This window comes from Lissotriton helveticus, chromosome 10 (genome assembly GCF_964261635.1).
Source record: "Lissotriton helveticus chromosome 10, aLisHel1.1, whole genome shotgun sequence".
NCBI lineage: Eukaryota > Metazoa > Chordata > Amphibia > Caudata > Salamandridae > Lissotriton > Lissotriton helveticus.
The window spans coordinates 724,933,825-724,959,303 of record NC_136071.1 but is presented as its reverse complement, the minus strand read 5'-3'; the positions used below and the strand labels follow the sequence as shown (position 1 = coordinate 724,959,303).

General features: G+C 44.7%; 1 protein-coding gene across 2 annotated transcripts in view; it reads right to left on the bottom strand.

The window, feature by feature from the left end:
* Positions 1–25,479, bottom strand: part of DYNC2I1 (dynein 2 intermediate chain 1) — a 519,500-nt gene that overhangs the window by 399,466 nt on the left and 94,555 nt on the right. For both annotated transcript variants that reach the window (XM_078663277.1, XM_078663278.1), the window contains one exon: positions 7,430–7,487. In XM_078663277.1, the coding sequence (XP_078519403.1) occupies positions 7,430–7,487 (58 nt within the window). The remainder of the gene's footprint in view (positions 1–7,429; positions 7,488–25,479) is intronic.

The window sequence follows — 25,479 nt, the reverse complement described above, 5'->3', positions numbered from 1 at the left end:
ATTGCTGATCTGGCTCCTTGGGTCGAATCCTTCGGGTTCTCCCTTACGTCCTATGCAGATGACACGCAAATCGTGCTATCAGCCTCTAACAATGCCAATCACACTTGTCTTCGCATTCACGACTGCATGAATTTTATTGATGGCTGGATGAACAAACACTGCCTAAAGCGCAATACTGGAAAGACAGAGGTGATCTTATTTGGCAACAATCCCAATTTTTTGTCTCCCCCTTGCTGGCCAATTGGCGTGGGACCCCCTCCCTACTCCTACAAGTAAGGCCAAGAGCTTAGGTGTTAACATTGATGATAGTCTACTCCTAGACAATCAAATCCACACAGTGGTCTCTTCTTTGTATAATACCTTGAGAATACTTAAAAAATTCCAGTCTTTCTGCCCATTGCAGTTAGGAATTCAGCTATTTCCACCTTGGTATTGTCCAAGATTGACTACTGCAATGGCCTCTACATTGGCTTGCAAGCTCGATACCTTAACAAACTTCCAAATTCGGGAACAAGACTCTTACTGATACATTCCAACAAGAAACCTAAGGTCAGCAGGCTCCTGCAGAATAAACTCTACCTAAATGGAGTGGTAGCAGCTCTTCGGTTAAAGCAGCCACATGCTGGAATCTCCTTCCACTTAGTCTAAGTTCAGAACCTTCTCTACCCCAGTTCAGGAAACTTTTGAAAACCTGGCTTTTCAACCAGTAGGTCCTCTCTTTGCCTATCGTTGCATACTGAATCAGAATCAAGACAAGATTTGTTGCGCTTTACAAATATTTTAACACATAACATAACATCTCAGTGCTATATTAAATGAATTCCAGAGGAGTTAGGGACCCTCTTCTACCTTAGTGGATCTGGCAACACCCTTCAGTTTTTGACTGTGGTGGGTGCAACAATACAGTAGTGACAGTATCTGAGATTTCTGGGAGGTGTTCAATAGGTTGGCAAAGTCTGACAGTATATTCAGACTGAAAGAGAAAGAAACTGTTGCTTTTATAACCTAGACTCCCTGTCACTCAACTTCTAACGTGGGTGTGGAGGAGAAAAACTTTTTTTTTTTTATAAAGGACACTAACTAACCAGTTACACCAGTGGCATGCTTCATCCTCGGGTCCTCATCCATAATACCTAATGACTCATGATGGGCTCAACGTTTTTTTACAGCAGAGCTCTTTGTTACTATTTTTCGGAGGAATTTATATTAAAATTGCCTGCAGGTACTGTAAATCCTTGCTGAATTAAAAAATGTTATCGAAACCATTTGCAAGATTAAAAACAAGATCTGATGTGTTTGGAGTTTCCAGTGTGTTCCACATATAAAGAGGTAATCCACAATAAATGTTTCAGCCCCAATAAATCACCCAACAATGGGGTCAACTGGCTTTCTTCAGGATCACGATTCTAGATCCCTATTGAATGTATTTTGTAGACACTTTTTGTGAATTAGTTATCAGTGAAAATTGCTCATGCTACATTCATATTGCATACCATACAAACCATATATGGGACATTGCTCATTGGAAAATCTGCAATAACAAATGGAAAGAGAGACTTGATTAAAGTTGATTTCTTTTTTATGCCAGGTTTTTTGGGTGAAATTCACTGCACTTCTAGAATTAAGGTGAGATCTATGCACACATAAACATGCCGAGACACAATCTAAAATGACACAACTGAGCTATACACGTTGATCTCATGCTAAAGAGAGAAACGTGAAATACACCCGAAAATTGTGCACTCATGTTCAATCACATGCAGTTTTCACTGAAGCATACAACAGTACTTTTTTAGCACGTTCTAGAGCTTCATAGGCTCAACAAACTACCAGAAGACCACAGTCCATACAAGAAAGGACCAGGGGCCTTTCTTCTATGGACCAGTTCTTACCGCATTTTGTTGGTTAAACAATTGTGAGCCTATTGAACGTACAGAGAAGGGGAAAACGCGATAAGCATTGCTTTACATGCGAGTTCTCCCATTGTTTTACAGAGTCCGACTACAGAATCCATCCGCCTCCAAGACCGTATGCGGCTCTAGAACTTGCTAAACAAAAGTATGCCTATATGCTTCAATAAAAACTGCATTTGATTGAACACGAGTCCACCATTTTTGTGTGCATTTTACGTTTCTCTCTATAGCATGAGGGCAACGTGCAGAGCTCAGTTGTGTCACATCAGTTTGTGTCTCAGCATGTTTACGTGTGTACAGATCTCACCTTAACTCTAGAAGTGCAGTGGAATTTCACAAAAAAGACACAGACATAAGAAAGAAATCAACTTTTCCAGTTATAAAGAAGTCTCTCTTTCCATTTGTTGTTGCAGATTCTCTGATGAGGCAATGCCCCATATGTGGTTTGTAAGGATTGCAACATAAATGTAGCATGAATAATACTCACTGATAACTATTAAACATAGTGTCTGATTACTAATTACAATAGATATGGATCTATAATTGTGGTCCTGAAGACAGCCATGCAGACCCCCTGCTGGGTGATTTATTGTGACTGAAACATGTAGACCTCTTTATGTTAGAGTACAGAGGAAACTCCAAACACATCAGATCTTGTTTTTAACCTTGCCAATGCTTTCAACAAAAATTAAAATTCACAGAGGATTTAGAATACCTGCAAGCAATATTAATATTAATCCCTCAAAAAATACTAACAGAGAGCTCCACTGTAAAAGAGCATTGAGCCCATCCTGATGCATGAGGTATCATGGATGAGAACTCGAGGATAAAGCACTCCACAGGTGTAAATGGTGGGTGAGGACCCTTTTAAAAAAGAGGTTTTCTCCCCCCACACCCACATTAAAACTTGAGTGACAGGAAGGCTAGGTTTTCAAAATCACAGGTTCTTTCACTTTTGGTCTGAATATTTATAGCAACGGGAGGTGGAGTGAATCTTCTCATTCCCTCTTGTGGTATTAGTATATTTGAAAGTATGCTTGGAAATTACTCCAAGTGGTTTTGTGCATGGAACAGAGAAACTTTAATTTGATCATGTATTCTACTGTGATCCAGGCATGCCAATTCAAAGTAGGTGTGCTCTATGGCTTCAAATGTAGGCAGAATAATGCTTCCTGTTTTGGCCACCTCCTGCAGCATTTCCATATAAGTTCTGGGTAGGTCTTTGTACACAGTGTTATTGTAGTCCAGTATCAATGTCACTAATCTACTGAGAACAGCCTAATGGTGGAACTGTGGAAACACCAGTTGCTCCCATGACAACAGTGAATGAAAGACTTTATTTGAAAAAGACCTTAATGTTTGTCTTTCTTTTTTTAAACAAGATCTTTATCAAATTTAGTCCACAAAAGTGAGATAAATCATCATAATAATAATGATCACCAAGAGGAAGAACATACACCAGCAACCCCACTGTAACTAACTCTTATAACATACATTGTCTGCCCATCCCCAATAACATGTACAAAATCGAACAGCCTCTCAACCACCCCTCCACCCCTCTCTCTCTCTCTCCCGTCCCCTTTGGCCAGCTATAGGCGTTTCCTCAGGATGAGGTCGAATTTTGCGCTGTAACCATATGGAGACCGGCGAGTGAATATGTTTCTTGCTTTTTAAAACAAAGGTGATGGAAGGGGGCAAAGGCAAAAGTGGTGAATCTGCTTATTTCTCCTACCACTAGAACCTCCAGCTTTGATTAGGTTAGACATAAACTGGCCACCTTCAAATAGAGATGTATGTGACTGGCAGTAATATTTGCTTGACTGACTGAGTAAACTGGTTCCTCTACCAGCCTGACACGGATCTGAAGCTCCTCAATTTAACTATTGTGTGCAAGTAATGCAGCTTAATAATTCAAATACATTAACTACTTATTTGTTTAAAAGCATGGCATATGACATTTAATTGCATTCATGACCAAGAATACAGTGATTGAAAATGTCAGCAGTGTGTCTGAGTTAAAAAGTACATCCTTAAGCGCAACATAGTGTTAGTATGGAGCGGTGACTGTTAATTGGTACAATGACTCATGGTGTGCAAGCTGATAAAAAAACATCTTGGGAGGCACACTGGTGTTACTATTTTGCCTTCTTGAGAGTGGGTAATAAAGTTGGTGTCAGGTGCCTGACCAGTTGTGAGGAAGATTGATGCAGCGTTAGGTATGAGAAATGGGTGATATCAAATGCAGTGAGGGGATATGTGGTACAAAGAATATGGATTCCTGCTCATACGTGCAAAGGGATTGGAGAAACAGAAGAGTCTTCAATCTATGTTGGAAATGGAGGTGGTGTCTTTCAAGACTGAGCTGTAGCACAAGAAGCAAGTCCATAACTGTGAGTGTTGTGATAAACTTCAGGGATTCAAACACTGGGTCAACACAATTAGATTGTATTTTTAGAATTTTCACTATCGAAATGCATGATATATTCATAAGCAATTAAACTCAGTTATGAAGATTTGGCTAAATTCTGGGTATTCAGAAAACGGCACAGAACTTTTATTTAATTCTGAATCAAACTTGTGCACTCTTTAAAGTCAACCTTTAATGCAACTTCAGAAGACAGACTCATTTTCAGAATTGTTGAAAGGATATGAAACACAACTTAAGGAGCTGATGGGTTGCTGAGATTAAAGATGCAATCCTGAGATTTCCATCTTCTCGACAGACGAAGTTATGCCGTGTTTTTATTCTCGGCCTAATCCAGTGTGGAAGCCGGGGCCTCGCTTTCTAACCCATCCGGGTTGGAGTTGAACAACATCAGCTGCGAGACCAGGACGGCGTCTGGTCGCCTGGAGTGGAAGAATATCCTGACCGGATTGGATGGTAGTGCGGTGGCCGGGTTGACTGCACGGATACGGCGGCGAGACGCACTGGTACCTCTGGGCGGGGGTCCGTTGCCCGGTGGCCCTGTTGGGCCCCCGGGGCTGGCGGGCTTGGATCCTCGCTGGGCGATGGTGTTGAGATCGCGACATTGACGAGTGCCCACTGCTAACGTCGGCACTGCTTGTGCCTGTTGCACCGGAGTAGTTGACCTCCGGGGTTAAAAAGATCTGCTTTGTCGCTTTGTGAGAGGAGATGGAGCGAGAGAAAGGTACGCCGTCCCTGCAGACCGTAATGACCGCCATTGGGGCGCTTCACTCCCAAGTCACCGCCGCCATCCATAAAATGATCGTAACAGTTGACACTATGTGTTTGAGACCGGACGCCGATCCCTCGATGGGTTTGAAACATGTTGTTTTAACCGCGAAGCGGGACATGCCTGATACAAAGGGCCCCGTGCGGAAATCAGACCTGCTGTGCTTTGTCGGCCCCCGAACAACAGACAGCGAGCCCGGAACTACCAAACACTCACCATACTCTATCCCAATGCCGCCCAAGATGGACACAGCCAACCTCATACTCCAGGACAATTTCAACAGCAATTTCCGGAGTGATTTCTTATTCTTTTCTCCCCAGTTGGTTCGAGTATGTTTTTGTAACTTATTGCCGGTGGACAGACATCTCCGTTTGACTCGTTGTCTTCGAACATTATTACTTTGGACTCGATCCTACTATACTGACTATGACTCTTTTGAACGCTTTGACTTTCCTCTTGAGATGGCGGGCGGTGCGGAGAGAACTCACACGAAAAATTGTAGTGGCCAGGGTTGAGTGTAACTGTCTGGGTCTGGAACAAAGGCTTTATTTGACACGGGACTTGTAGGCAAAATGATGTAGGAGTTGGACGGTTCTATTAAACCCCCCGTTTGGTTTTTAATTGCGGCTTCACATTGTCTGACTATATCCAGGGGGGGTCTGCTTCTGGCGGGGAATAAAGGGGACCGGGAGCCTGTATGACATCTCCTCCTCCACTCTTTTCCTTCCTTTAGGTTTTAGTTGTTGGGCGACAGGCACGCTGCTAGTGGGGTTAGGCCGTAGCCATTGCAGGGGTGCAGGGTGGGGGGAAGGGGGGGGGGGTTTATTTTGTCTTTATTTAGTTCTATGGCCTTTTTTTTCTTTCCCTCCCCTTTTACGAGAGGCGATTTGTCTATTCTGAGTCTATTTTTCACATGTCTGGGTGTCTACTCTGGTCCTATTTATACTGTATATGTGGGTGGACGGGCCTTGCTAGTACAAGCTCAGCGGGGTGGTTGATTATATTGATTTTCCGTTCTATGTATACCTATTCATTTTGACGCCCCACGATCCTTGTATTGATTATTTCATATTGGCCTATTCACCTGCGCACCGTTGCAATGTATCCTATTGTATGACACCTGATATGTGTAATATTTTCTTGTTTTTCTTCTTTAAATAAAAAGATAAATAAAAAGAAAAAGAGGTGAATACTAGATCAACTAATAAGGGTTATAATAGGTTACTAAATGGCAAATAGGGCTTTGTATATAAAAAAATCTTTTTTTTTGCAGTCGCAAACAGCCTAATACTGCAAATCAGGCTGTTTGCAACCTAAATAAAGCTAGGTACATCATAGTTCTTAAGTTCAGTAAGGGTTTGCACTTTGGCCTACTTGCCATAGAGCAAGTGGATTCACACTTTTTCCCAACATACATCTTTACATCATGTACAACTTAGCTGGGGCCTTGGTGACACAGAGTTCACTGATGTTGTAAATAATCACATCATTCTTGGTGCTCATAACTAGAAAAATAATGACTAAGATGTCTGGCACAGAGTCTACCCCTCAACAATGAAGTTATAATATAGAGTGTTCTGGACATAGGTACACTTTCCTTGGATACCGAAAATGACCAGGCGCAATGGAATCTCCATCTGATAACCTTTATTCTTAGTCTAGACACTTGGCCAACCCTATAGTCACTTCCTCCTTACTATAACGCAATGAAGCCTTTTGAAGGAGTGTTATGTTGGCAGGTGATGGCTCGTACCCCACAATGCCAACGCAAGCCGTTCAGTTGAGAAGGTGGTGAGGTTGTGTCACATGATGAGACAGAGCAGGCCTTGAAAGCAATTACATTTGGCCGGAGATCAGAGGTCATCAAAGCTTAGCTCCTTTTAGTAAATGTACGCATGACTCATAAGATCCTCAACCCACTATGCTCAAACTAGCGCAACAAAATCTCTTCTAACAGAAAAAAATTAATGGGACAATCTCTTGTCCAAATCCAGAAATGTGAGCAGACTTCAAACAAACTCATATGCTTAACTCCATTTCCAACTCCCAATGTACACTACTTTCAGTTTATCTCATTTCTGAGATTCACAGACAGCAACTGATTGAAAATAATTCATCGTTCATTTTAGGCTTAACCGCACCAACTACCTTAAAATGTGAAACGTATTAATCGATTGTGTCGTACTGGATGATACCTGTTTTGTAATTTCAATGAAATTTGGTTATCAAAAAAAACCTGTGAAACTTAGCAAGCCATACATTTTAACATTATTTTAACTCTCAGACAATTAGCTGTTTTCTGCAGTAAACAAAGCTCCTCACCGCCTTTTGTCTCCCCTCCTTTTGCTTAGAATGACTCTTTTGTTCGCTTTCTCCATGCCTACAAAGAACACACAGTCAAGTTTCAGGCAAAATAATGATACACATTGTGCTTGATTTAGAGAACAATGTTCTCTGGATTAAAAATAAAAATATGTGTTATTTTTGCGTAGATGAAACATATCTTCTAAATATAAAACTGTGCAATCAGCGACTCATCATTTTAGGCTATTCCATGATTCAATGTATCAATACATTATTTTGAAATATTCTACAAATTAAGAACATGTATTTATGGCAGAATATATAATTTAGGAGAAAGGGAAAGCTTATAAATAAATAAATAAACTGCATAACACAAATTAGCAATTCATAAAATATAACAGCAATATTAGAACTGAAGTAAAAACACTTTAGAGTGCAATGCTAACTTACAACAAAGATCTTATTGAGTGACACAAAGTATTTTAGATGGGGATTGCATGTAGGCAATCAAAGGTAAAGCAATAACTCCTAGGTGGCAAGACAGAAAAAATGCCAGTAATATGGCTCCAAATTTCTGCCTCAGATGGATACAACACAGTTACAAATTCATGTTATATAGCTGTTTTTCAGAAGGTAAAATCCTCCAAGTAAAAGAAATGCAGTAATGGCTGCAAACCTTAAGGCTTATGTGGAAACTGTTTGAATAAATACAATTTTCAAAGAACATTTAAAAGTGGCATTCTGAAAACACTAAATGCAGCCTTATCTACCTGGTGTTGTATCATGATGAGCTTAGCATCTGTTTTTTTGCATGGGAGGTCTAAACTTCCAACATATAACTCACATTTTCTCAAGTTGCCAACAGAGAGAGGCAATGCCTGCTCACTATGCGGGTCTCACTGTGCGATTTTGCATCTGCCATGGGTAGACTGTATTCAGAAGCACTGTCTGTGGTTGAGCCCAGCAGACCAATCTGAAGGTTCGCTGCCGAACAACAGGGACAGTGGGCCCTATTTGTAATACAGCCTGGGGGAGCGCCTTATAGCGACTTTGCCTCTCATCCACTTGCACTTCATATTAGAGCCAGAGATCCCCAGTCACTCACTGCATCTGCCTGCTGGGGAATGCCGGGGTCCACTGGCCCCCCTTTCTCCCCTCCAAAGGGCCGCCTTTAGGAGGAGCACTAAGTGTGTGCTACCTTTTTGTGGCGCACAATCAGCGAGCCTCCTGATGGCCTCCTTGCCTCTGTCCCATCGTCTATGATATGATGCAGAGGAGAAGTGTTTCTGTCACTTGCATGGGGACACATCCTGATGGAAATGAGGGACCGCACTCTTACGATAGTGCTGGTGGGATAGAGCCTGACCCCTGATTAAGATGATGGCTCTCTTGCCGGCGAGTGAATCCTAGGCGCTTTCTTGTCCTTTAGGAGTGGTGCCACCACCTACAAATTTAGGGTATATTGCCCTAAGATCTGCCTTTACTACGGGGAGTTGTAAAAAATGACTTTGGCGCTCTTGTTGAGCAGGACTTGGCCCACCGCCCCTGAAGGCTGTGCTGAGCCGCATCTTGGAGGCCTCACACCCCCTTTAGGGCCACTCCCAAAGCCCTCCATGCAACCAGCCTGCCACAGCACAGCCAAACAAGTCACTCAACTACCTACCGGAGTCACCAGGGCTGCCGCCTCCTAGTGCTGGGAACACCCACCTGATACACAGCCTGGTGTGGAATATGGCTCCTGAGTAGATTAGAGCCATCTATGGCACCTTTGGTGAGCGGTTCCCCGCCCACTGCAACAGCAGTAGGGCGTGCTAACGACGTACAGGTACAGCACGTTCCTGCTGCTAGAGGCTTCACCTGCTACCACTCCCACGATCTGCCTTGCTGACCAAAAGGCTGTGACACCCGATGGACCAGTGGTGCCTCTGGAGTACGGGCCCAACATTACAGAGAATCCTCCTGAAGGGACTGAAAATACGTCCTGGAAAGGTGACCTGCGGAGCGCGCTACACAAATTATATTGGGACCAAGGTGAGAAGAAGTAAAAGGAAGTTATCCTACCTCGCAAATGGGACGTTCATTCCAACATTAGTTAAAAAACAAACACTCACAAAGAAACCTGAAATTATTAAATGGCCTTTAAAATACCGTCAGCATAGAGGAATTGAATAACCTCTAGGATAATATATACCTTAAGACCAAGAAAGTGAATAATGATATACTACAAACCGGGGACACAACCAGAAGTGATTAAATTTTTAAATATAAACAAGAATAGTGAGGAATTAATTAACCTCAACAATAACATACAGTTGGTTTTACTAAAATAAAAAAGCGGACTTAGATGTCAAAAAAGTCTTTTGATACATCTAAACCAAACTAGTTATCACAACAAAACTACTAAAAAATTTGTAGATTCTACAATACTGCTTTTTCTGTCCTGAAGAAGGTAGTGTTAACCAGTCTTTCCCACCGAAACGCAGCAGCGACACGTTAGAGTATTGTTTTAAAATATATATATATATATATATGTTTAAAGTGTGATATTAATGACATTTGTGTACATGATATAGTAGTGGATATGTACTAAAAGATTTGGTATTTTAAGAAATGTGGTGTACTATCTAACATCAATTACTCACGACATATAAAAGACAAAAGATTTTTGTATCCATGAATAAATCATGTTTTAACTTAATTTTATTATGAATCAAATGTGAAGAACTGTAACTATATGAGATATTTTAATAAATAAGAGTTATTTTTATAGTACTGGCAAGGCAATTCATTCTTTATTTTCTGACTATATCTCTTTATTTCTATGAGTGGGCACAAGTGTTGGTATGACAGTATAAGAACAGGGACTTCTTGAATAACATCAAAGGGAACAGTTTATTATTAGTATTGGTTTCTACCCAGTTCCCTTTGGCCTGGAGGGACAGTATAAGAACAGGGACTTCTTGAATAACATCAAAGGGAACAGTTTATTATTAGTATTGGTTTCTACCCAGTTCTCTTTGGCCTGGAGGATTACTCTCTATTGTTTCAATAAACTAAACATGCAATACTGCTGCCTACAGAACCACCAGACAGACACAGGATCCAAAGGCCTTGAGAGGAGTTTCTACGTCTGGCTCACCGGAACACGATTTGCTTCTCCCCTACCTTCACAGCTTGGTGCAGATCACCCAAGGGCCTAGAGATCTGCAGGAAACACCCCACTCTGGACAAGCACCTGATTGTACACAGCAGGCCCCGGAGTGGGGATGCAGCAAGGGCCAGCTTCAAGCTAGACACCACTGTGGAAACTGCACTCTGCAACTTGAACTGTGGGTTACTCCTACCTTTGACACCCTACCCAGGCGACAGATTTGGATTTCCGCTGCAGAAGGGCACTTAAGGGGCCCAGGATCCGCAGCCTGACTGAGAATCTCAGTCCTCTACTCCTTGGCCCACAGCTGTGAGGCACACATTTTCAAATCCTGGCCTCACTGCTCCTGACTTCACGTCACTCCCAACATGTCGAAATCCTCATGACAGCTCCTGTTCATGGAGGCAATGACGGAGAAGCAAACTAAAAAAAGCAAGTAGCTGACCAGCAACAAGACTCTGCACTGGACGTCATCCTGAGGGAACTCAGGACGCTCAAGATCATGCTCTCTGAGTTAGCGGAAACCACCTCTGAAACCTCAGCGGACACACAGAGCATCCATCAGGATATTGCATCATTCATTACTAGATTGTCCACTGCTGAATCCATACTCGATCAGATTGACAATCGGCTTCCTACCTCAACAGACTGGGAACGGGACCACTGACACCTCCAAAAAACTTGTGTAATTGGAGGACTGGTCATGCCGCGACAACCTCCGGACCTCGGGTGTACCGGAAAAGATGGAGGGGATGACTTCATGGGCTTCCTTGAACGTTTTCTGCCAGCCATCAGCAACCACAACTTTAACCATCCACTGGCATTCTAAAGGGCCCACAGGATTCAGCAACGCCACCTGCCATCTAATGACGGACTGAGGCAGATCATCCCATGCTTCCTGTGGCACCAACAGACCAGATGCATTGTGGGAAAAAATGGCAAAAAAAGAATAGCCCTTTCCTGTCAGAGGGACATTAAATATTCGTCTCACATGAATTCTCACAAGAAACTCAAGCCGTCCAGAAGTGCTTCTTGCAACTCTGCCCGACTAAAACAGCTGGGCATCCGTTATGGGGTTTGGACCAAGCCATAATGCTAATAACCCATGCCAAAAAAAATAGGAATTTCATGACCCTGACAAACTGGAATGGTACCAGAACGCGATCTCACCAACTAGTATGAACCAGCTCCACAGACAACCAGCAGACATATTGACCCACAGAGCGAGTTCACAGTCAAAAGGCAGCGGCTGTAAGAGGTCACCAGATAATGGTCCAGAGTTCCCAAACACAGCCCGCCCGCAAAGAACCACAACCAGGGGATAGTCACGCTCCCCGCTGAAGCCCACTACACCCATAGTATCTGCCCACCACCCCTGAGACACTATAGAGGTAGGGCAGGTATAGATGTTGCATCACGTTCCTCCGCACCACCCCATGCACCTGGTAACCGCTTATTGCATCCCTCCGGCTGTTGCACACACTGAATGGATTGACGCTTATTGCAAACCCTCAATGTTTACATGCATACACGTCTATAGGAGATCCTGGGTGCTACGCTCCGACAGCTCAACGCACTTCCTCTGGCCCGAACACAGCTGGCTGCCTACCCCCCACAGATCACTCCATGCCTGACCCAATTTCCACCCCTGTACCCCCCTCCACTTCTTCCAATACAGGCCACCGGTCTACTTGCCCATAGACACCACAGCTGCTGAAACACATCTGGGGTAATTGGCACAGAGACATCAACTCATGGTGATATCTCTGAATGTTAACTGTCTGAAACACTACACAAAACAGAAGATTTTCACTTATACCAGATCACTACGGCCTGACATAGTCTACTACAGGAGACGTACCTAGCGGATGCAGAAAGCCAGAAACTCCACCGGGATTGGATGGGGAAGGAATACCACTCAAGTAAAACTGAACTGGGGTTGGTGAAATCCAATCCAGCATACTCCATCATAAGAGAGTAGTTGCAATAATGTTAGCTAAACATTCCCGCTCAAACCCACAAAGTACGGTGAGAACCCCATGGGCACTATAACTACTTAAGGCCTTCACACATGATTAAGTGCTCCTCATTGGCTCTGTGTACATTCTGACCCAATCTAAGAAAGCCACTTGACTGCCCTAGTCAGGATCATAAAACAGCACCCTAAAACTAAACTACTCCTGGGGGGTGTGACTGGAGCATGGTTCAGGATCTCTACTTGGATAGGTCGGCTCACCCCCCCCCAGCCAAAACACAATGGATAGGGGCTACCTCTGTGATACGATAGCAGACGTTTTGCTGACATCACTGGAGATTGCTATGTAACAAACAAGGAGCCCCTGATAAAGGTAAATTTCCTGGGTCAGGGCAAACAATTAATGAGAAAATAACATGCCCAGGCAAAACAACTGTACTGGCGAAGTTCAAGTAACGAAAAATTAGTAAAAGATAATCAGGCACAAAATTAGCATTTGAGGATTTAATTTAATAAGATTGATAAAAAAGTGTCATGAGGATAATCAATGACATAAAGACACTAAAAAAATAACAATAAAAATTCTGTCATTCAATGCTCCTGTCTTCTTCTCCTGATTTTGCGGCCGGCCCCTGTGGTTGTAGGCCTGCGCCTGTATTGCTCTGTTTGACTTAATAAAGGTTTTTAAAAAAAAATTAAAAAAAAAAAATTCTTTCATTAGAAATTCGATATATGCAAATTATTATATGTACAAATATTCCCAATGATATGAAGGGAAGATGGTTTTCGTCGTAAAACCATCTTCCCTTCATATCATTGGGAATATTTGTCATTATGTCATTGATTATCCTCATGACACCTTTTATCAATCTTATTAAATTAAATCCTCAAATGCTAATTTTGTGCTTTATTATCTTTTACTAATTTTTCGTTACTTGAACTTCGCCAGTACAGTTGTTTTGCCTGGGCGTGTTATTTTCTCATTAATCACTGGAGATTGCTCCACGCCATAACTAGGGATTACATTTACAAATCCTGTGTACATGGTACCAGGACGCCGATAGTCTTCTTTCTCCTCAATGGCCCACTCCTGGTAGATGCTGACATTACTCCCTCAGGGATTTCGGACCATGATGCTATCCAGCTCTGGCTTAATATGGGCACACTAAGCCCTCCCCCGAACTGCTGGAGGCTGAATCTTTCCTACTACAAAGGTCCAGCAGACAAAGAAAAGTTATACTCTTATTTGCAAATCACCAAGCACCATGTGGACGGCCGGAAAAGTCACAATTATGATGGACATATTGCGAGACGCATCCCACCAAAAAATGGAAAACCAAACCTTGCACATGCAGAACCAGCTGGAGTCTACCATAACCTCACTCATGGTCCAATACTCCCAATCCTCTGCAAAATCCACACTCCAGGCCCTACTGCAGACCAGATACGAGCTCAGCGCACTTTCATAGACGGAAATAGCATTGTTTCGCCTCAAAATAAGACATTATGAGAGTGGAGAGAAGGCTGGCTGTGTCTTAGCTATGAAAGCAAGATTCCACACGCATTATACCAGTGATTAGGTGAGATGATGAACAATCTCTAACGCACCCACTTGACACTGTAGAGTTCTTTAGGAGCTACTATGAATTCCTTTATACTTTGGACTCCAAGTGCACTCCTGAAGACATTACAGCCTTCTTGACTAGCAATAAAACCCATGACTCGCACTAGAGCAGAGACAGGGCCTAGAGATGGAAATCACAACTGAGGAAATCATTGAGGCGATAGACAGCCTACCGTATGGAAAGACCCCGGGCATGGACAGTTACCCGGATGAAAATTATAAACTGCAAAAGGACATTCTAGCTCCCTTGCTTAGCAAGATTAACAATGTAGGCACCACCCCCCATCCCCCACGGCCCACCTCCCACAAGTCACCCTTCCCAAGGCTAAAAGTCCCTCCAATACACTCCTTCCCAAACAGGGCAAGGATCCCTTGCATTGCTCCAGCTGTCGACAATATTTTTACTGAATGTCAACATGAAGGTCAACATGAAGGTGCAAGCTAAACTAATGGCAAACAGACTTAAACAAGTTGTCCTCTCTTTTATACACACCAATCTAGTCAGGATTGTCCCTCAATGAAACATCTGCATCTCACCTCTGTACATAGTAACACATCCTCTGGAATGTATGCAATGACAATGATGGAACGCTAGTGGCATCCCTCAATGCCAAAAAAGCTTTTGATAGGGTAGAATGGAGCTATTTGTTCCAAGTCCTGCATCAGTCAGATAGGCCCAGTGTTCCTGACCTGGATTCAGAAAACGCACTCCCACTCAACAGCCATAGTCACTTGAAATAGACGTGCCTCCGCTCCCTTTGACATTCACAGACAGTAGACAAGGGTGTCAACTATCCCCCCATTCTTTTAATCCTTGCACCAGAGCTTTGGCCATAACGATTCACAATTCCCCCAATATTCATGGAATCCCCATACTGGGTGGGGAACACAAAATCATGCTCTATGCAGATGATATACTGCTGATCCTCACATACCCTGTGTCCGCATTGAGAGCCCTTATAACCTTGAATTTTTACTTTTCCTCCCTGTCCGAGTATAAGGTGATTTGGGATAAATACACCTCCCACCCCCTCACAGACCATACATCTTCAACAGTGATTGCAGGACTGTCCTTCAAAGGGTGCCCCACCTTCATGAGATACTTAGAGATAGAACTCACCCCAGGGCTTAAACACATGGTGGAACACAACTTTGACCCACTGCACACAAACATCAAGGCAGACATGAACAATTGGACACACCTCAACCTTTCGCTGTGTGGGGGTGAATGCCCAGATTCTCAAAATTAACATGATGCCCAGATTGAATTATGTGTTTACCATGCTCCCACTCCGCATCCCTGATCGCCTTATGAATGCCCTTGAGAAAACCTGAAAACTTTCCTACGAGGTGGGCTGAGTCAAAGACTAAAACTTAGGAAATTGTACGCAGCCAAAGAAAAGGGAGCATGCTGCTTCCAAACGTCCGTTGCTCTGGTTTACCTCCCAACTTGCTACTCTGTGCTATGTCATTCATAACACTCTGGACAAGCCCAAAAGGGTACAGTTCGAGGCAGCCATCTTGGGTCTCAACAGGAGTGTTAAAATGTTACATACCAGAGACAGGTTTCATCTGATCAAATGGCACCTAAAATTGGCCACAACCATTCATGCAATGCAGACAGCCAACAAACTACTTAAGGCGAGCTCTAGCACAGGTGAGCACAGGCTCCCGTTGGTGCAATGCCTCACTGCTGATAATGGAAAGGAACTCAATTGGACAGCATTTGCATCTAAAGGTATCCACCTGCTCTCAGACCTAGTTCTGGATGGAGAGTATAGACATTTTGCCAACCCTCAAGAACATTATGGCTTGCATACTTGTCAATTTTGGGACTATCAGCGCTTACAACATTGTATCCGAGCTGTTATGGGTGAGCCCCCTAGATCTGCCCTACTCGGAGTTGATGGACTGCCTACGGAAGTGGGGCACCCACAAAGAGGTACTGTCCAGTCTGTATCAGATATTGATAGACCAACAATACTCAATTCCGCTGTAAAGCTCTATGTGGGAATGGTGGTTCAACAGACTGCAGATCATATACTCAGAGGAACACTGAGCGAGCCTCCTATACACTCACAACAAATACCTCACAGTGGAGTGCCTTAATCAGTTATTTCATGGTGTTGCACAGGGGCTACTGGGCACCCCTAAGACTTCGTAAATCTTCACTACTTCCAGATGCAACATCCTGGAGATGCAGCTCAATGGAGGGAGACATTGTTCATCTGCTTTGGAGTGCCCCACACTCACGATAGAATGGTCCTCTGTCACCACCACAATCTGGCGGATAGTACCTCACTTGGGGTCGCTGATAGCGCAAACTGCTCTTCTCCATGACTTGCACAATGACCAGCCATTAAAAATCATCAATCTTGACAGCTAGCCACAGCATTGGCTTCACCTGCTCACCCTTATACATAGGACGCAGGCCGTGGGTCAGAATGACTACTAATTCTCCCCCACCCCCCGACACTCCCTCCCCCCTCACCACTGGACGTGTTCAGGCCATGCTTAAGGTCCTGATCACTTTTATCACAGTGTTTTATCCAAAACCTGTGGCTCTTCAGACCCCACATCATATAAATTGCTTCAAAGCTGTCACAATATTTGTTTCATGTTTAAATACTTCTTAATACAATGTGCTTGCCGCTTGTACTTTACATGTATCTCCCAATAAAGAGTGTTCATAATTCTTATATTCTTGTATTACAGATGGGGAACCTATTCTGTACCATAAGAGGGTCAACAGGAGAGCAATAACAGGTGCACATACCCATGGCCCAACCCCAAGACTCAGGACGAAAAATAAAATGTTCTGAATTAAAATCATGTTATTGTTCAGGATAACGTGGGCACGGTGGACTCAAAATGTTCCCTGAGGGAAGCTTACAAAACTGTTATTAGAGGGGAAATGCTGTCGATCATTTCGGGGAAGAAGAGGTCGACAGGGTGGAGGCAGACTTACTGGCCTTGGAAAGGGAGGTGTCGATAAACGCCAACTCGGAGGGAATGCACCGCCTCCGCCTCCTACTCCTCAGAGACGAGTATAAGAGTCTGGCCAGGGATAGGGCTAAGATGCAACACGCAGATACCCAGAGTATGGTTTATGAACATGGTGATAAGGCTGGGAAATTGATTGCGTGGCTGGAGAAAGGGGAGTGGGCGTCACGATTAGTACCGATATTGCAGACCGTCGACTCGGGTAAAATAACGGATCCGCAACAAATAGTGGAAGAGTTCGCAGGCTACTACACAGCGGTGTATGCAGCCGAAAGCAGGTATACCGAGTCGGAAAACGCAGATATATGTGATATTCTGATGCCCACCCTCTCAGACGAGGACAGAGACTACCTGGATTCCCCATTCACGAACAACGAGGTGGCGCAGGCAATCAGAGGGGTCCACTCTGGGATGGCCTCTGGCCGAATGGGCTCCCCATCGAGCTCTATAAAGTAAACGCAAATAAACTGGCCCCCTTCCTTAGAGATATGTTCATTGAGAGTAGAGAGAGGGGTCGGCTTCCATACGATCAGCGAGTTGCTAATATTGTAGTCATACACAAGGAAGGTAAACCGAAGGCGGAGTGTTCCTTCTACCGGCCGATCTCACTCCTGAATGCCGAACCGAAGGTTTTAGCAAAATTACTTGCGACTCGACTGGTAAAGGTCATTACGACATTGATCCACCCGGATCAATCCGGCTTCATGCCCCACCGTAATACCGCCCTTAACTTGCGTAGGTTGCGGGTGGCGCATCGAAAATACATGAGCCGACAGTCCTGTTATCATTGGATGCCACCATGGCCTTTGATAGAGTCGAGTGGCCTTATCTCTTTGCTGCCTTGCGTAAGTTGGGCGCTGGTCCGGAGTTCGTAGATTGGGTCCGAATTTTGTATTCTGACCCCCTGGCTAGAGTAGTGGTAAATAACCATAGGTCTGCGGATTTCCCCTTGGGAAGGGGCACCAGACAGGGATGTCCTCTCTCCCCACTGTTGTTTGCCTTAGCGCTCGAGCCTCTCACGGCGTGGGTCCGCTGGGACAGTTCGATCAAGGGGCTGAGGTGGACTTCCGAGTGGGAAGACAAAATATCGCTTTACGCAGATGACATTCTATTATATTTGTCTACCCCCAGGAATTCGCTGATTGCATTTCTGGACGCCCTGGCAATATTTGGGAGGTATTCTGGCTTTGCCATTAACTGGGCGAAGTCTGTCCTCTTCATTTTAAGCGGTGATCCCCCTGCTGTCCCCGCGGATTGTCCGGTCAGGTTGGAGTTGGTGGGGTTCCGGTATTTGGGCATTTTGGTGTCACTGGATCCCAAGATGAGGTATGGAAATAACTTGATGCCCCCATTGGCTAGGTTCCGTAGGGATGTGGTGCGATGGATATCATTGCCGCTTTCCCTGTTAGGACGTGCTGTCCTGTTCAAAATGATGGCCCTTCCCCGCTTCCTGTACGCACTCCAAAACTCCTTGGACCCGGTACCCCTGTCATATTTCAAGGAAATTGAGTCTCTCCAGCGGCAACATCTTTGGGATGGTAGGCCGCGGATTGCGTTTTCTACGCTTATGCTGCCGTGGTATGACGGGGGGATTGGCCTGCCAAATATCCGGAAGTATTATTGGGTGTCCCAGTTGGCGGCAATCAATCAAGCAATTTACGGATCGCCGGTTGACCCCGGGTACGCAATGGACCGTGGTCAGATACCTAGCGGCGAATACTCTAGGGCTTTATAAGCCAGAAATGGGCGTTTTCCACTGGTTGGGCCCACGGCGGTTGCTGTTCAGGTGTGGCATGAGACTAATCATTCTCTTAAATGGGATGGGAAAATAACTTTGGCCACGCCATTATGGAATGCTGAGCGTCTGGGAGGCCTGTGGAAGACGAAGGGTTTTGACAGATGGGACCTCATCGGGATATCACAGGTCGGGGATATGTGGGGTAAGGATGGGATCCTTACATTCGAGGCTCTCCAGGAATGGCATCAATTGCAGGAGAGCGAGCGGTTTCGATACATGCAGATTAGGCATGCGTTGCTGGCTAATATCCCCCGGGGAGTCACGCCCCCAGGGGCCTCCCCATTGGAAGATCGGGTGTTGGACGGTCATCTTCCGACTAAAACAATCTCCCTGATCTATAAAAAGCTTATTAACTACACAGAAGACCCGCTTGTGACTCTTAGGAAACAATGGACTGCGGATGGCCTGGTCTTGGATGATGAAGACTGAAGGGAGGCTGTGTCTTCCCCAAGGGTGAATGCTATACAGATGAGACTCCGGTTGGTGCAATTGAAGGTCCTTCATCGCTGTTATGTTACGGGTCCGCGATTGGTGCGAATGGGTTTGGCTGTGAGTGGAGAGTGTCGAAGGGGATGCGGTGAGGCTGGAACGTTCATGCATATGTTGTGGGATTGTGCTGTCGTCCGGAGCTATTGGGTCACAGTCCATGACAAGATACACGAGGTGTGGGGTGTAGACCTGGAGTTGGAGGCACGCCGTTGTCTCCTGAATGTTTGGGAACCAACCAATCTCACGTCTGACGGGAAGATATGGGTTACGCTGGCATGTGCAGTAGCCAAGCGCAATATCGCCCAGCTATGGGGGGGCCAGTCAGTCCCCCCAAATTGGGAAATTGATGGAGGACCTGGACTGGTGCATGTTTAGAGAGCGATCTGTGTATGTTGCCAGGGGTCGGCCCAGGAAGTGGGGGGAATTTGGGGCGCTTGGAACGGCTACAGAGGAGATATCTGTGCTCCCCCCACTGTAAGAGAAGATAATGTGGTGTCGGAGGAGCCCTGAACCATTTCAATATTTTCTGTACAGCATTCTGTAACTTGGAAGATGTAACAACAGTCATTGTATGCCCGGATGCCACCCAATGTATCTTTTTCTTTTGCTGTGTGTGTTAATAAAAATAATGTGAAAAAAAATCATGTATTATTCGTTTGCCTCTGCGGGTAGTGGGCGACGCTTCTCCGCTATAGCGAAGGACCCGCCCCTGTTTATACCAAAGAGGTCTACAAGAATTGAACTTGTAAAGGCTTTGATATGCTCTGGGATTCAAACAAGCCTTGTGGCATGTGTGAATTATCTTATAAGACAGAACAATGTCATTTGTTTACACAGAGCAGAACTGTATGCAGTAAGTCATGAAGAAGAGGGGCTTTGGGGCGGAATTTCATAACAAAGTATGCATACTTTATACAGACTGGAAGCAAAGGTGTCAGTTGATGGTCATTTTTCACTGTATGAGTGATCAGACAGGCCTCCCCTCTATCTGAAGTCTCTTCAGTGGATAACGGTTGATTAGATCAGTTTTACTTTTTATATACAATATTTACATATAAATACTGTTGGATGTCAGTTCATGAATTCAGTCAAATCAAGTGTGCCAGGGTTAGTAATGTGTTGTGCAGGCAATTCCTACCAAAGATTAGTTGGGACAGGTACTACCTATCCTGAGGAATCATATTCGAATTAGGCGTTCAGTTGCTCACTTTTCTGCATCATTCGTTAATGCCTGACCTATCTGCCAGACCTCTTCTACTCCCTATCCATGTAGACTCTTTGATTAGTGCCACTGTAAGGCCCCAAAACATCTGATTCAAGCTGATATTACCCCATTTATGAGGGAGGCCGACTCAATTTCCATGGCATAGCTATATTCCGCTTGGCCATTATTAGCACCACGTTCAGTAATTACATTTGTAATTGCGCGGAGATACTCCTTCGGGAGGTGATTCTAGCGCGTTACAAACTCGCAAATAAATAAATAAATAAATAAAATTCCCTTTTTTGTTGTAATGAGAGGCAGAAAATAAACACTAGAATCAAGCAATCTCATCCTATATGTGACCCTCTCCTACTACTTTCAGAGCCCCTCACATTACCACACTCTTTGGTAAAATTGTGCCTTTACTAGGTCACACCTCGGGCATCTATGCATATGCCCAGAAGACTATATTATTCAGTGCAGTTGGTGTGGTATATTCTGTGGTTCTAATTATGTGTTTTGTACCTAAACATAGCGTTGTAAGTGACTTATTTAGAGCTTGGTGAAAAGGATATTCTGTCACAAAAGCGGCAGATGTACTGTCTGCTGTATTACACGAGTATGAAAGCCTTTGTCACATGTATGTGGGAGTATCCCATCGGCTACACTCTAAATAAAGTAGTTTGTGTGGAGGCATATGCTAGCTGATTCTTGATAAGGAAGCTATTTTTGCAGATGAATTTTGGACATGTTTATTTGCATGCAAAAATAAATATATAAAATTAAAAGAAAACAACAAAAAAGTGCAACAACAAAAGATGATTTATGCATACATAACTGCTAGTTCAGAAGGTGCAGCCCAGGTGGTTTCAGAAGAAGAAGAAATTACTCCGCACCCCATGTTACACCAGCTTCTGGGGGAGAAAAATGTAGTAAGGGAAGGAGAGGGCTCCAAAATTCCACAAGAAGGATGTTTAAAGTTGATCTCATGGAATATAGCCGGGTTAAAAAATAAGCTACTAACCCCAGAGTGGGCGGCCATATGCCTTATGCAAGAGACCTGGGCACTGGAAGAGAGCAGTAGCTCGTCTTTCGCAACATTTGACATCTTGGCCGTGTCCACAGGCAGAGGCCGCCCATCGGGTGGGTTGTCAATTTGGTTAGGTACCCACCTGGGTATCCAGGCGACCCAAATACAAACAAACTCACTGGACATACAGTGTGTCTTATTAAAACCCGCAAGCAAACCCAAAGTAGCATTAATAAATATCTACTCCAGACCATCCAGTAATGGACAAGAGTCGGAAACAATAAAAGCCCTGAATTCTTTTATCCAGAGGCTAGACCCCTCTATTTCAATAATTCTTGGGGGAGACTTTAACTGTCAATTCGAACCACTGGGAAGTCTGGAGCTGGGTGAGCAAGATGAGGTTGACGCACTTTGGCATATTCCTGAGCCCAATATTACCCCGGTTAGGGCATGGACCCCTTTAGCTCTCCAAATAAAATCCTTCTCCCTTGAAACATCTTTGCGGGCATGTAATGGGAGATTGGATCCTGATTCCCCAGCTATAGTTACGTTTAACCCAGTAGGGCAAACATCCATCATTGACTACCTCATGGTAGATGCCAAAAATTGGGATAAGCTAAAAGAATTTAGGGTCGTACAAAGACATGATAGCGACCATAATGCCCTGGTTCTAACTTTTAAGCCGGGGTCCTTTGGTTTAACTAATCCTGTACCCGAACCTGCGGCGTCGATGCCTCCCCCTATGTTGGCTAATAATAGAAGAAGGGTTAAATGGCCCCACCTAGCAAATTCACCATCCAGGCTAGCAAAAATTTACCGACTTGCAACTCCACTTATCACCCAGATGGGTGATCTATCCGGTAAGCATCAGGCAGTGGAGACACACAGCCAGCTAGTTACGGTATTGGGGGACTTGTTCTACCCTGTAAAAGGAACTAAAAGGCGAGCCCCGAAATCTCACCCTTGGTTTGATGATGCATGCAAAAAACAAAAAAAGAAGCTACTTGCGGCAATCAAATCTAATAACAGAGTGAAAATTAGGACAACCAGACTGCTATATAAAAAGGAGCTCGCTAGGGGCAAGAGGGAGTGGGAAGAAACCAGGTGGGAAGATCTAAGAGGGGCCTTATTAGCAAAAGACACCAAATTATTCTGGGCAATAGTAAACTCTGGTCTAAAAGAGGGAGGGGAGCCTCTTCAACCAAATATTGCTCCGTCAGTGTGGGAGGCACACTTTGCTGTGCTTTACACCAGTCCTGAGACTGATACTAGTGAACACCTAAATGGGGCAGAGATATCGGTGACAGATGATGTCCTCCGGATGTCCCGAGCCCCAGACCCCCCGCACGAGTATCGACTGCGGGGGGCCTCGGACTCGGGTTATCCGTTAGGTCAGCGGGACACCAGGACAAGGGAGGGCCCTGGAGACACCGAGAGCATCTCAGTTAAAGAGGTGGAATCTGTGATCACCAGGCAACTACCCAACAAAGCCCCAGGCCTCGACAGACTACCAGGAGATCTTTTCCGCTCCCAGCCAAAAATCTGGGCCCCGTACTTGGCTGTTCTATTCAATGCTGTCCTTTGGGGAGCCAAGATACCGGACACCTGGGCAGGAGCGGAGATTGTGCCAATCTTCAAGAAGGGCTGCCCCTTAGTGCCATAAAATTATCGGCCGATTAGTCTCCTGGATACCTCACAGAAGCTAATGGGCCGAGTCCTTCTGGACAGATTGTTGGGGTGGATGGAGGAGCAAAAAATATTGACTACCCTACAGGCCGGCTTTAGAGCTGGAATTTCGACCCTGGACCAAATTTTTAGGTTGCAGGTCCTTTATTGGAAGACAGCAAGTGTAGAGGGTGGCAGCCTCTACCTTGTTTTCGTCGACCTGCGGGCTGCTTTCGACCTTGTCCCCAGGAAAAGCCTGTGGAGGGTACTGAAGGAACTAGACCTCCCGCCCTATCTGCTAGACGTCCTGATGCGCTTCCACGCAGGGAATTATGCCAAGGTGAGATGCGGGAAGAATGGGGAATTATCTGCCCGCTTCCCCGTGACTAGAGGCGTACGCCAGGGCTGTGCCCTGGCCCCCACGCTCTTTAGTCTTTATATAAATGGCCTGGTGGGTGAACTGGATAAGGTCAGAGACAGTGATGCTCCTTGATTGGCCACTGGCCGGGTACCTGCTCTGATGTTCGCAGACGACACCCTGTTGTTGTCTCGAACATCATCAGGTATCCCGAGGGTCCTGGATGGTTTTGTATCCTTCTGCGCTCTGAGGGGATTGGAGATAAACTTAGTAAAGACGAAGTTTATGATCTGCCATCCCCCAAAGCGAACTCGCCCTAACCCGGTATTAAATGGCGTCCCGCTCGAAAGGGTGAGAACCTTTATATACTTGGGGGTTACCCTGACTGAAGATTTCGGTTGGGGCCCACAGATATCCAAATCTGCTTTGAGGTTGGCGCAGATCGGAGGGGGCATTGGCAAGTTCTACAGAGCAACCCTGTTTAAGCCAGTTGCCCCTGCCCTTGAGATCTATGGGGCGCAAGCTAGACCAGCTATGATGTATGGTGCAGAACTCTGGGGCCATAAGAGCACACCAAGCCTCCTTAAGGTGGAACAGGCCTTTATGCGAAACCTGATAGGCCTTCGCCAGAGCACACCGCTCACACCCCTGAGACTCGACCTAGGCCTAGAGTCCATTTCAGAACTGCTAGCCACCCGTCCTCTTCTGTATTGGAGAAGGCTTTGGACAGTGCCTGAGCTTGAGGATTATAGCGCTGAGTTTGCTGCAGTTTGGGGGCACCTAAAGACCAAGAATATCCCCTGGCTAGCCTACATCAAGGCCCTTGTACATCAAATTGGTATGCCCCAATTATGGGAGACCCCGGAGGTGAGCTGCTCGAGAGTGAAGAGATTGGAGCTATTGGCCTCCCTGAGACATTATAACCTAAGCCTTCTGTATAGCTCGACAACGCTGGGCAGTCTTTCTGCAGAGTTTTTGCAGGTAAAACTCGTGTCTAAGAGGGAGGAGTTCCTGGACTTAATACAGCCTCCCCTTGCAAGAAAACTTTACACACAATTAAGACATGGTTGTCTACCTATTGGGGCATTTACTTGCAAATGGAATGGACGAGAAGAGGGAATTTGCCCAGTTTGTAACAACATCAAAGAGGATACTGTCCACGTCTTATTCTTCTGCCCAGCCTACAGTACAATAAGGAGATGCTGGTTGGCACCGCTATGTAGAAACCTTGGTTAAAGACAATGTGCTCAAGCTGTTAGAATTTTACGATATGATACCTCCCCCTCTATTGTGTTTGCGGTATCCCGTTTTTTATATGGTATGTGGCGCAGAAGGCTCACTTTAATGAATTGCAACAATTTGTGATTAACTGGGACGTTTCGATACCATTACCTTGATAACTTACTGTTTAATAACTTTTTAACAATGCATTTTGTAATTACTTATGTATTTTATTCCGTGTATGTATATATTTTACTTGTGCTTTTATGGTCTACGACCGCAATAAAGTTATCAAAAGAAAGCATACATAACGCATAAATAACCAAAAGATTATTTATGACAACATGTAAATGAAAAGTAGTTTCCAGATCCTATTAATATTACTCTAAACTTGATATTTATTCAAAGATCACCAATTCCAAGGCAAAACTATCAAACAACCCACTTTCCCATTCTATTACTGAAGATGCAGACAGCTTAGCCCCCATGAGAGTCACTGTAAACTCACCAATTATTAGAGCAAGAATTTTTTTTCTTGATGAGTGATTCT